The 12,847-nt window shown below is 35.5% G+C and overlaps 1 protein-coding gene across 1 annotated transcript; it reads left to right on the top strand.

The window, feature by feature from the left end:
- Positions 1–11,809: 11,809 nt before the first annotated feature.
- LOC149145492 (protein GLUTAMINE DUMPER 5-like) lies at positions 11,810–12,450 on the top strand. Its single transcript, XM_089452917.1, has one exon. The coding sequence runs from the start codon at positions 11,872–11,874 to the stop codon at positions 12,220–12,222; it is 351 nt and encodes a 116-aa protein (XP_089309043.1). The 5' UTR covers positions 11,810–11,871; the 3' UTR covers positions 12,223–12,450.
- Positions 12,451–12,847: the final 397 nt, after the last annotated feature.

The following is a 12,847-nucleotide window of genomic DNA, read 5'->3' as shown; positions in this document are numbered from 1 at the left end:
TTAAGATGCCCTCCAATGCTCTGTTGGTCACCTCCACTTGCCCATTAGCTTATGGATGATAGGGAGTGAAGGTCCTATGCTTGATCTTATGATGGCTAAGCAGGTCTTCAATCATGTTGGAGGTAAAATGGCTGTCTTGGTCTGTGACCAGATCTCTAGGGTACCCAAATTTGTAGTATACCTTCTCCATTAGGAAATCAGCCACCTTCTCTTCTGTTGTTTCCTTAATTGCCTTGGTTTCAGCCCACTTAGTCAAATAATCATTGCACACAATAATGTACTTTTTTTTCTTTGAGGGAGGGTCAATAGGCCCAATGAAGTCCATGCCTCACTTGTCAAATGGCTCGAAAGTCAGTTGAGGTTGTAGAGGCATTTCATCGCATGGAGTAGGCCTTCCCATCCTCTCGCACCGATCACACTGACTGATGTACGTTTTCACATCCTGATGAAGAGTGGGCCAATAATAGCCTTGTTGTAACACTTTGAATGTTGTCCTCTTTGCTGCAAAGTGACCTCCATAAGTCCCATCATGACAGGTCAGAAGGATGTCAAAGACTTCCTCTTCCTTAACATACCTTCTCAAGATTTGATCTAGGCTAAGTTTGAAAAGATTTCCCCCAATCCAAGTGAAGGGGGTGCTTTTCCTGATTATCTTTCTCTTTTCTTTGGAGGACAAGTTTGGTGGGGACTGTGTTGATACCAAATAGTTTGCTATATCAACAAACCATGGAGAGAGAACTGAAATAGCAAACAAGTACTCGTCTAGTAACTGGTCATCAACCATTCCTTCTTCACCATGAGGCACATTTACCCTAGATAAAAAGTCTACAACAACATTTCCCTTACTAGGCTTATCAACAATGGTTAGATCAAATTGTTGTAATAAAAGCAACCATCTTATAATTCGATCATTCACATCTAGTTTGTTAATTAAATATTTGATTGCAGCATGGTCAGTATGCACAAATGTTAGATAGCCTGTAATGTAATGCCTGAATTTGTTTAATGAATGAACAACAACTAGGTGTTCCTTTTCGGTCACTGTATAATTTAGCCAACCTTTGACAAGTTCTTAGTGATAAAATAGATAGCATATGGCAATTTTTCCTCTAACTGACCTAGGGCTACTCTTATGGCTTGTTGTAAGGCATCAACATGAATATGAAAGGGAAGGGCCCAGTTGGGACGTCAAAGAATTTGTGCAGTGGTTAACTTATCCTTTAGAATGTCTAAGGCCTCTTGACAACTTTTTGAACATATAAACTCAGAATCTTTGGCCAAGAAACCAAATAAAGGAGAGTCCAACTTGATGAAGTCCTTTATGAACCTTTGATAGTATCGAGCTAACCCTAAGAAACTTCTAACATCTCTCTGATTTTTAGGAGGTGGGACCCTTTGGATGATGGCTATTTTGTTTGGGTCCACCTGCAGTCCTTGCTTAGATATTGAATGACCTTGCATTGTCCTTGCAGTCATTAAGAATTCACATTTTTTAGGACTAAGAGTTAGGTTCATTTCAATGCATTTGTGCATTACTTTGCTCAGGTTAGATAGGGCTTCTTGAAAATCACAACCATAAGGTGTAAAATCATCCATATAAATCTCCATTGCATCATGGACTAATTCAACAAAAATACTCAAGACTGCTCTCTGGAAAGTGGCAGGAGCATTGCATAGGCCAAAAGGAAGGACCCTATAGGAAAATATAATCCAAGGACTGGTGAATGTGGTCTTATCTTGGTCTTCTGGGCAGATCTCGATTTGGTTGGACCCATTAAATCCATCTCAGAAAGAGAAAAACCTTTTCCCTACCAGGTTGTCTAGCACTTGCTCAACGAAGGGTAGCGGAAAATTATCCTTCATTGTGGCTTTGTTCAACTCCTTGTAATCGATACAAATCCTCAACTTACCATTTTTCTTGGGCACTAAGACCAAAGGGGAGACCCATTCACTGTCTGAGATAGGGTAAATGAATCCTACATCTAGCAGTTTTTGTAGTTCTTCTTTGACTATATCTTTAAGAGCTAGATTCATCCTCCTTTGTGATTGTCGGACTGGCTTGCAACCTTCTTTGATGTTTCTATGGTGAGTACACATTGAGGGGTGTACTCCCTTCATTTCCTTGTAACTCCAAGTAGAGGCTTCTATATTTTCCTTCAAAATGTTGCATAGCTTCTCTTTGAGAGTAGAAAGAGGTGGATTGATTTTCAAGGTTTTATTTGGGCCAAATTCTATGGTTTTCACACGAAATGGGTTGGAATTGGCCAAGCATAAGTCAATTGGATGATTGTTCTGAGTTTCCTCTACTGCTTATTCTAAAGGTAATGAACCAGGAGTTGGACTTTGGAGGAGGTGTTCAATCAAGTCATCCTCATCTTGTTGTCCTCCTCCCATGGTTGCTTCCAAATCATAAAGTTGGGTGCAATAAACCTCATCTTTTTCCTCCTCCTCCAACCATAAAGGTAAATCACACTCTAGAGAAGGTTGAGAAGGATGGTATAGGACTAATTTCTTAGACATATGCTCATTCTTGATGGTCATATTCCCAGCCTTGCAGCTAATGTAAGCATCAGTTGTGCCCAACCATAGCCCCCCAAGGATGAAAGGATAGCCAGTAAGCTTAGCCTTAGGCTAGAGAATTAGGAAATCTATAGGGTACTCCCAGGAGTTAATGAAGACCATCACATCCTCCACAATTCTCTCAGGGGTTACTGTGGAATAGTCTACAAGTTGCAAAACTATTGTGGTCTTCCTCAATGACCCTTGGAGGTTGAGCTTGAGCATGGTGTCCTTGGTAATCACATTAATGGCAGCCCCAAGATCGATCAAAGTGTGTGGGACAATGGCGCCATTGGTGTGCACATCTACTACAGGGCTTCCATGGTCCAAATATTTTGGACATATTACCTGCCCCAGCATTAAGTTAGACAACTAACCAATGACATTAATGGTAGGGGCATCCGTATTTTGGCTCCATGCATGCTTGAAGCGTTTCTCCTTAATCAACTTATTGTAAATGGGAACATCCTTTATTGCCTAGAGAAGGGGGATCTTTACACTTAGATTTTTGAATTCTCCTAGAAGCTCAGTCTCTTCTAGGGTAGGTTGGAGTGGTTGGACTAATGTCTCAGGAAAGGGTGGATTTACTTTAAGGTTTCTTTCCTCTCTTTCTCCCTCAACCTCCCTAGGTGTAGGGGGAGGTTGGTTATACAGGAGAACTCTCCTAGATCTTAGGTTAATCTCTTATATTTCCACAGAATAAGCTGGATATGATGTCTCTCCACTGTATATTTTCTGAGCCTGCCTATTGTTCGGGTTCAGATTTGGCTGGTAGGCATATGGGTTTACTTGGTGGACCAGAGTGTAGGAGTTGTGGTTGGGCAGATGGTGGAGGAAATAGAGTTATCACATTATTGTATTGAGGCCTCCATCCCTGGAGTGGTGTATTCTACTGAGGTCATGGTGGAGCGTAAGGTTGAAATGATTGGCTGGCTAGCTGGGAATGATACTGAGATGCATAGGACCAAGGAGAGGGTGTAGACCAGGAAGGATGAGCAGGGGTTACCCAAGAAGGTATAGTTGTGGTTTGTTTTGGGTTGTAATATGAATGGGATTACCCTTGCATGCCCTGCTAGTATGGTCTCGGCCCAGGAGGTCTCCTTTGATAAATGTAGCAAAGCTACTCAGTGACCCCTTCATCTCCTTGATATACGGCTTTGATTCTTGGTAAAGAAGGGCACTTGTGTGTGTAGTGGTTTTCTTCACAAACCAAGAAAATTTCAATATAGTTTAATGGAAATTTGTTCCTAGGATGTCTCGTCGTGCATCTAGGACAAAAGATGGCCAAGGCTCTCTCTGCTTCCTCCTGCTTCCTTTTAATGTTCATGGTGTTCATTTGCAAGGCAATGGTTTGCAACATCTTACTTTTGAAATATTCCACCATGTTTATAATTTCACCCTTGATGGATGAGTTGGAAGATGATGTATTGGCCATAGGTTGACTACCCGTACCCTTTTTCCTGGCCACCCTAGAATGGTTTCTAAAGACATTATTGATATCCTCATAGGGTAATTGGTAGATATCTCGTCCTGTTAACAAGTGTAAATCTAGAAGATCTTCTCTTACTCCCCTAAGTAGGACCAGCTTTAGTGACTCAGGGTCAAGTGTGCACCTAGCCCCTTTGTAACTGAGCTGGAATATTTCTTCGTAGTCTTCTAAGGATTCATCATGGCCTATGGTCATCCTGAAACCTTATTCTTTAGTATCCTTTGATCGACAACACTACCAATATTTGTTTTTAAAGGCTTGCTGCATTTAGCCCAAGTTCTGATGCTATCTCCAGGCAAGCACATGCACCAACTCAATGATGCATCCTTGAGGGTAGATGGAAATATTTTTAATTTTTGCTCATCATATGTATAGTCATTGGTTCGGCCTATAACAAAAAACTCAAATAGGAAAGTGTCGAGGTCCTATTTGGTCAAGAAATGGAAATGAGGTATGGCAGAGGGGTTTATATTTTTCATTTTAGTGTCCCCGTTTGTTTCCCTAATAGGGAAGGCACCCTCAACTCTCTCTCTATTCCCTTTGTCATTTCAGTTTTAAGCCATTGGTTTAGTAGGAATGGGTTCCTCTTCTTTTTCTTCCCCTGTAGGTTCTTCAAATATGTCAGGTTGCTCACCTAAATGTTCCTCCAGCTCACAACCACCAAAGAAGGAAGAAGGTTGGTTGTTGGATGTAGTGGGGGTATTTGGAAAAAAATTTCCCTAAGTTGTCCCTATTCCTACGAGGCATGAAAAGAAATATTTTTGGGTTAGTTTTGTATTTTTATTTTTTTTAAAACCTAGAAAGTATTTGTAGAAATGAAATTGTTGATTGAATGAAAATCACTAACAGAATGAAAAAGATACTCGCTGAATTGAAATCATACTTTCAGAATGGAAAGGAAAGTAGATAATGAAAAATGAAATAAAGGAAGAAACTAGATTACTTTTGCATAAGTAATCTAATGGAAGAATATTGAAGATAAGAAATAGAAGAAAAGAAAGCAGTAATCACATTATACTTAGACACCTCCCCGGCAACAGCGCCAAAAAGTGATGGGTGCGAGCATTGCAGCAAGGATGCTGCAACTCCTGGGCTACAAGGTTTACTTATCAACCCAGGGTTCGTACAAACTTGGATGTGACAATGCTATATGCACAAGTAAAGGTGATGGTCCTACCTGTTGTCACTGTTCAGCTGGCAAGAGACCACTACGGTTTCAAGAAAGACTTCTATAGAGTTAGAGGAATCTTGATTCTTTGATGGAATAAGGGAAAATCTACTCTAAGAGAGCTACTCTATTACAATAATGAAAAAAACAACATGTAATGCTAAATCGCACCATACCCTAATTAACCATTTAAGCAGTTATGCTAAGCAGAATTGCTAAATCAACACTAAAAAAATGCTACTATCTAAGTTGTAGAAGTAAAAAGCATCAAACATTACTGATGTGCAGGCCCAAAAACAAAACTAAATCTTTTTTCACTTTTTTAGCTTTTTTGTTTTTAGGCAAAATCAAGTATGCAAACTAATTACTCTTGTGGATGTGACAGGTGGATGGAAGGTGTTTAAGGATGGCTAGAAGTTTTATGAAGTGGTTGGATGGTGTGGAGGGGTCCTAGGAGGATTTTTGTGACTTCCTAGAGGTTTCCCATCAATTCGGCCTCAAAATAGACCGTTTTAGGAAAACCTACAGGATGTACTAGAAACCTACAGGATGATCCTCTAGGAATTATAGGAAACACACATGATACAACTGAGACCTAATTTTGAGGTGTTCGAGGTGTTGGAAAGCTTGGCAAAGGTGTGTGATGGGTGGAAAGGGGTGTTAGAAGGTCTAGGAGCACTCAGGAGTCAATATCCAAGATAAGAGATGGCTAGATTCGCTCAATGTATCTAGAGAAATTTCAATGAAAAATGATGAAAAACTAGTGAGGATGGTGGTGAAACAAGGGATGGCTAAGGTGGATGAAGTGGAAGGTGGTTGTTGGTGATGAAGCCTTGGTCCCCCCTTGAAGTACCTGCCATGCTTAAAACATGTGTGTTTTACAAGAACTATGCAACTAGATACCTTTTCATAAACTAGAAAAGTATGAATCAATTACCTATATTACACATGAAGGAAGTTGTTGAAGGAAATTAAAGCATGAGTGAGATCTTATTACAAAAATGGAGATGGAAAAATATGACAATGAAATCTACCTTGCAACATTAACCAAGTACTGAATCAAAGACAACAATCTCCAAAGCTCATACAAGAACTAGAAATCTATGTTTTTGGGGCTGTCGAAGGGTCCCTTCCTCAAGTCATGGTCCCAGAGGGTGGAAGTGAGGCTAAGACACCTGTTGACAACCTTGTGGTGATCCTTTCTCTCCTTGCTAACCTGATACTTGAAAAAAGGCACAAATGGAAGCAAACTATCACAGAACCAATCTAATATATACTACTGTAATGGAAATGCATCTACTAAGAAAATGAACAATTAAGTTGTGAATCTATACTAGCATACATGTACAATAAAGAGGATCTTCGGATGCTAGGGTTGGGCCCTAACCCAAGAGCATCAGCCCTCTGAGTTAACTCAGTGCTGGCTCAAAACAAAACTCATTCTTGTTACCAAAACAATGGATTACATCAAAAACTATCACAAGTCTTGCAGCTCGAAAATAGAGTAGAGTTTTACAATAAAAAATTTGAATCCTACTTACATCCTAGGCCTCTCTACTTATACATCTGAAGTCTCGAATGACTTCCTTAAAATTAGGGAGGCTTAGCTCCCAAACTCGAGATAAACTAGTGTTTTGTCTTTCACTTGGTTGACTGCCTTCTAGTCCTCATGATTTGGCTGTTTTCACTCCAAGTTGATGGAGGAATATTCGAATGGAGGGGCAGTAAATGAGGAGGATTTACCTCCTATAATCCCTCTCCCTTGTCCTATTCGAATTTTGACCTTGGTCTTCGCTGAAATTCCTTGCTTTTATCCTTTAATTCCGCATTAAATGCACATTAAACCACAAAGCAAAATATCGAACTCTAACTCATCTCATAAACAAAATATAACCAAACGTATGTAATAAGCTATGAGAATAGTTGGTTCAACTAAGCTAGAGGCACATATAATTACGTAATGATGAGGCTCATCCATTACCCATCCCATCAAGCCATTTAGTTGGTTATTATTCTAAGGAAGGATATATATATATAATGGATTTAATTTTTTTTCTTTGTTATTTTTAATTCTAGAGAACTAATTAATGATATAGAATTATTCGTATCTAAAACTAGTTCCAAAATCAATCAATAAAATTGAAAGACAAGCATAAGGTTTTAGGTTCTATCTAAATATTGAAATGAGAGTGACATTCTTAATGGTTTATTCAAATCAAATAGTACCATAACATTTTTGGTAGCTAATCATCAAATATAATTTACATACAGTCTTAAAGATTTCCGTTCTATCTAAATATTGAAATAATAATAACATTCTTAGTGGTTTATTCAAATCATAACGTCGATGGTAACTATTCATGTTAATTATCAACACGATTTGCAACACATGCATTAAGGTTTGGATGAACCTGTAACTAGTTTGGGTGATATAGATTGATGAAAGACATTCCACGATCCAGTAGTCAATTGATAAGCCAGAATTATTTACTAAGACATCCACAATACTGGGTTGTGATTTTATAGAAATGATCTCCTTATGCCTATTAATAGCTCTACATATTTCACTTTCAAATAGTAGATGATAGAATTCATATATAGAACCTCAACTTAACAATTTGACCTATAATTCCCTGGCTCAAGACTCCTTCCTTGAGTCGGGTACTTTTTCACTTAGCCTTGACCCCACCTAGCCTCATAGTATTTAGAAAACCTCAAATTAATAGTTAAATTTATTTCCTAGGAGTTGTTTCACCATCCGGTTGTATCCCCTCTATGCTTGGTGGCCCATTAAAATCGGTTGTTTGTCCTCCATCTAAATTTTCCATTAGAGAATTCGGCTTCTTGGTCTTTCCATTTGTCTTTCAAAGTTTTCCATTAGTCAAGCAGATTCATTCTCTATAAAATCAAATTCCATACTCATAAATGTCACTCATTAAGTTGCTTGGCTCGTTATCTATAAAATCAGAATCCATACTCATTAGTGTCACTCGTTAACCTGTATATGTTTATTTATTATTACTAAAATAAAATTGTTTACAATATTTATTACAATTTCTACCACCCATTTAGGTGTTTTAATTTAAAATAATAGTCCCCATTGTATTAAGAGAAAAGAAATTAAATTTGGTACTCCTAAATCTAAATAGAATGTAAATTTAAAAGAAAATAAAACTTAAAGATACAAGCATGATTCCTACTTACCTGTCGTGACATTCATCAAGTTTTTTCTTTACATGAAAGATAAATTTGAAATTCCATGCTTGTTGGATGCCTTCTTTGGTTTCCATAAACCTATGGATTTATATTGGAGACAGTGGATTATGGAGAAGAGTGAAACATAAGATTCACTATAATCCTCTTACAAAGAGAATGTTATAAAATGACCTACATCCTGCACAAACTCCACCATAAAGAAAGTTTAATAATGCCTTACCCTTATGAGAACATCCTTACCATCAACCATTATACAAAACTCAAAGCTATATATATATATATATATATATAGATAGATAGATAGATATAATTTTTGAAGTTGTCTATAGTTCACAACAAACCTTGTCATTGGCGAGCACTGACATTGGAGTGTTAGTTAATCCTTCGAGATTGTTTTTGTACAATAGTAATTAGAAATTAGTTTTCCTTTTTTTGGTTTTTTGAAATGTGGCAACAAGAATATTCCAATTTTAATTAGTCCTTGAATTAAAATTTGAATTTAGTGCCACCAGTTGCTTGAAAAATAATTAATTAATTCATCTTGAGTTAATTAGTTGGAGAAATTCAAGCTAGAAGTCTTTGTGAAGTTGTGCAACAGTTATTCCTTAAATTAAGGACATTATCCCTTAATGAAGGAGATAAGGATGAGTTATATTTGAGTTGTAATTAGTTAGCTCAGTTAAGTGAGTTATGTCCAGTTAAATTAGTTCCAAACTTTTTGAGGAACTAATTGTGAGTTTAGTCAGTTAATGCATCCATGCATCCAACTAGTGTACTCCAGATAACTGAAGATTCTCTCATAATTAACTCATGCATGTCTATTCAAAGAAAGACCGAGTTGAGATTAAAGACAGGGACAATGTACTATGAGTTGCATGAGTTTTTCTATAAACAAAACTCATGCATGCAGAAGGAATTTATTCCTTTAGATTTGTGTAGTTTTATAGGGCATGAGATCAATGTGAGTGATCAGTGTTACACTTGGTAACTATTGGATCACCTAGGAGAAACAACATAAGAAAATAGGAGCTTGGAGGGAAGAGGAGAGGGCATATGAGCAGTCTATCTTGTCTGTGAGCATCAGTGAGGGATTGTACTGAGAGCTGACTAGTTTTGAGAGCTAAAAATTTGTGTAACCCTGATATATTTACATTTGTATGATAATACAGATAGAGAGGTTTTTAGATGAGGCTTTCCCCAGAGTATTCTTCTCCGTTCATGTGCATTGATTCCTCTTCTGGTTATATGTGTTCTGCTTGATTCTGATCAAACCTATTAAGCTTCCACAAGTCTGATTGTAGAAGTAGATTATATATATATAATGAAAAAGTTGATGTCAAAATACTTTATTTAAAATAGACATTGAAATATTTTATTTAGGAATAATATAAAATATGTTTTTTTTAATGAATATTTATTTTTTTTACAAAAACTACATGTTATTTAAGATAAAGATTATAATGTTTATTTATAACTTAGATGGAAACATTTTCCTCTTTTTTAAATACTATATATTAAATCACATGTTATATATGAAAAAATCAACCTAAAATTTGAATTTCTACTTTATATTACAAAAAAATATTAATTCATTTTCTTATTATACATTTGAAAATTAATTTATTTTAAACTATCTTTTTTTATTGTACTTTTTTACTTGGTATTAGTTCCTCTTTAACCAAAAAATTATGAAGCTTATGCATAGTTTAACATTAGGAATTCAATTTCTGTTTATGTTTTTTATTTTCTTTTAATTTATTTATTGATAAGTTATTATGGGTTGTTTAGTAACTTCCATTTTTATTAGTTACTAATGTTTTTCTTTTAATTTTATTTCCTTTTTATTTAAATTTTGATTCTTTCTATTATTTCTATTTCATGAATTATAATTTTTTCACAATATTTTCAATTTAAAATGACATATTATTATATTAAAATCATATTTTGATACATTTAGTTATAAACAGTTATATTTATTAATAAAAAAAACAAAGACATAGATATATGTATGTTAATATAAACAATATTATTTGATCATATTTCTTCATTTTTGATAATAACATTTAACCATACAATATTTTATTATTTTTTTATTTAAAAAAAAAATATTTTTGTTTAATTAAACTATATTTAAACTAATTTACATATACTAATTACTATATAACCCTTATTAAATTATAAGATTATTAATATTACTATTTTTTTTTAATTTCATATCATTACTTTATATTATAAATACAATCTCAGTGAATGTTACTTAACTTTTATTTATTAATCATATTTATCTAAATACGAATATCTCCAATTTACTTGAAATATTCAATACTTTATATTATCTAAAATTTATTTGTTCGCATCGATTATATATATATATATATATTTTGATAACATGTAGTTTTTATTTTTCAGAATCAAACAAAAGTATTCCATGCGATTACTTTTTATCTGAAAATTAATAAATAAAAAGAACTTTGAGAATTTAGAAAGATCTATATTAAAATACTTTTATCAGTGACATCTCATGTCAAATTCAACTAGTTAACGAAAATTCAATAAAAAAATCATTCATATAACGACACGTTAAGTAATATTCCGTGCTAACCTAATTTATCACGAGAGAAGGAATTCCACCAACATCTCAAATGGTCGTGGAGACAACCTACCGATATCTCAGGCATATCTGGGCGAGATTGGATGTAAGATTTTGAGTGGTCTTTTATACATCATTTGTTCCACGCCGTCCTTTAAACAGTGGTGCCTTGCCCAAAATATGGAAGACACATCAGGGCACTCACTATTTTACTTCGTTTCACAGAACCCTGCTTTATGTGTATCCATGGTTTCTGAGTACAATTACAGTGGATTGGCGTTTTCAAATTTTGTTTTTTTCCTTAATCCCATACTACTATTGAGATTTTTGTTGCATAATTCAAATTTATAATTTTAATGAATATGTACCAAATTTCTTAAAAAAAGTCCCCAACAAGTATAAAAACACACTCCAAAATCCACAATAACGGGAATACGAGAAGGATTTGGGGGTAATTTTATTCGAAACCAGACGAATTGTCACGGCCCAGCAATAGTTTTAGTCAACCAACAAGTGATTGTATTCACACTTGTTGCCTTTCCCAAGCTTCATGAGCCGACACCCAACAAAAACAATTGAGATTGGCTATGGTTTCCATCATAAGAAAGTAGTTTGCCCACAATTTTCAGAGAACAATAATGCGTGCTTGTGAGATCCATTACTGCTCCAATCACAGCCCAACGTGTGTTGCGTAAGTAGTATTCCGTAGAAGCCCAATATCGACGTACTTGACCGAGCCAGCGTTGTCGTGTACTCTGAATGGATATATAAATTACGACGCAATGGCATTTGCCAATCGCCGATGCTTGTGAAAGGAATTTAGTGAAGGGCAGTGCAGGAGCTGTTGCAATGTCACTGAGATCAAATATTAGCGAAGGGAGCACCCAGGCAGTAGGGAAGTCTCCAGTTCCCTATCTGTTGGGTGGAGTGGGTGCCATGCTGACTCTCATAGCGTTTGCTCTCATTATTCTGGCATGGTCCTACTTGAGGGAATGTGGTAATGGCATATTGGAAGAAGAAATTGATAACAGAGCGTTGGGGCTTCATCACATTGTCGACCATCAAGACCGAGGAAAGAGTGAGATGAGGAAGGATATTGCAGAACTGTCAGAGAAGGACGAGAGAGTGATTGTGATCATGGCAGGGGAGGAGAGGCCGACCTTTATTGCTAAACCAACGTGCGTGTCTGCTCAAGTATAACGTTACCGTGAGAATATATATACTGCACTGAGCTTCTCATTCCGGTTTTGATAATTTAGATCTGTGAAGCCTGGTCAAGATTATGTTAAGTTAGAAGATAAGCTGCTGAGAGGATGAATTTCATCAGCGCTTACGTCTAATATGTGGTCGAATTTTTTTGTGTATATATCTAAAAATATTTATAAATGGTAGAGCAAAAATACTGTGAGAACTTGATGTACTCTGTTTTATGTTGTTTATGGTTAAATTAAGCGGAGTAAATGGTATAAAGACAGATTTCACAACGGCTAGGACATCATTTACTCAGGGACTTTTTATTTTTGAATTGTACATGGAGTGGATATTTAAAGTTCTGTCAGGTTTATTAGGTTTTTGGTATAATCACAAATATAGAAATGCTCGTATTTACAGCAACCCTAATTTGATTTTTCCAAATACCAACTGCAAGGGAAGTTATAAAAAAAAAAAAAAAAAAAAAAACCATAAAAACCTATATGTTAATTTTAAAGAAATTGTTTTTAATTTTCTGAAATATAATAATATAATTTCTTCTAAAATTTTATAATAATATAATTTTTATTAAATTTTTTATTTCTGGATATTTAAAATGTATTTTTCGATATAT

Source organism: Pinus tabuliformis, chromosome X (genome assembly GCF_031772625.1).
Source record: "Pinus tabuliformis cultivar Carrire ecotype Pingquan chromosome X, CPIR1, whole genome shotgun sequence".
Lineage (NCBI taxonomy): Eukaryota > Viridiplantae > Streptophyta > Pinopsida > Pinales > Pinaceae > Pinus > Pinus tabuliformis.
This window is presented reverse-complemented; position numbering and strand designations above follow the sequence as displayed.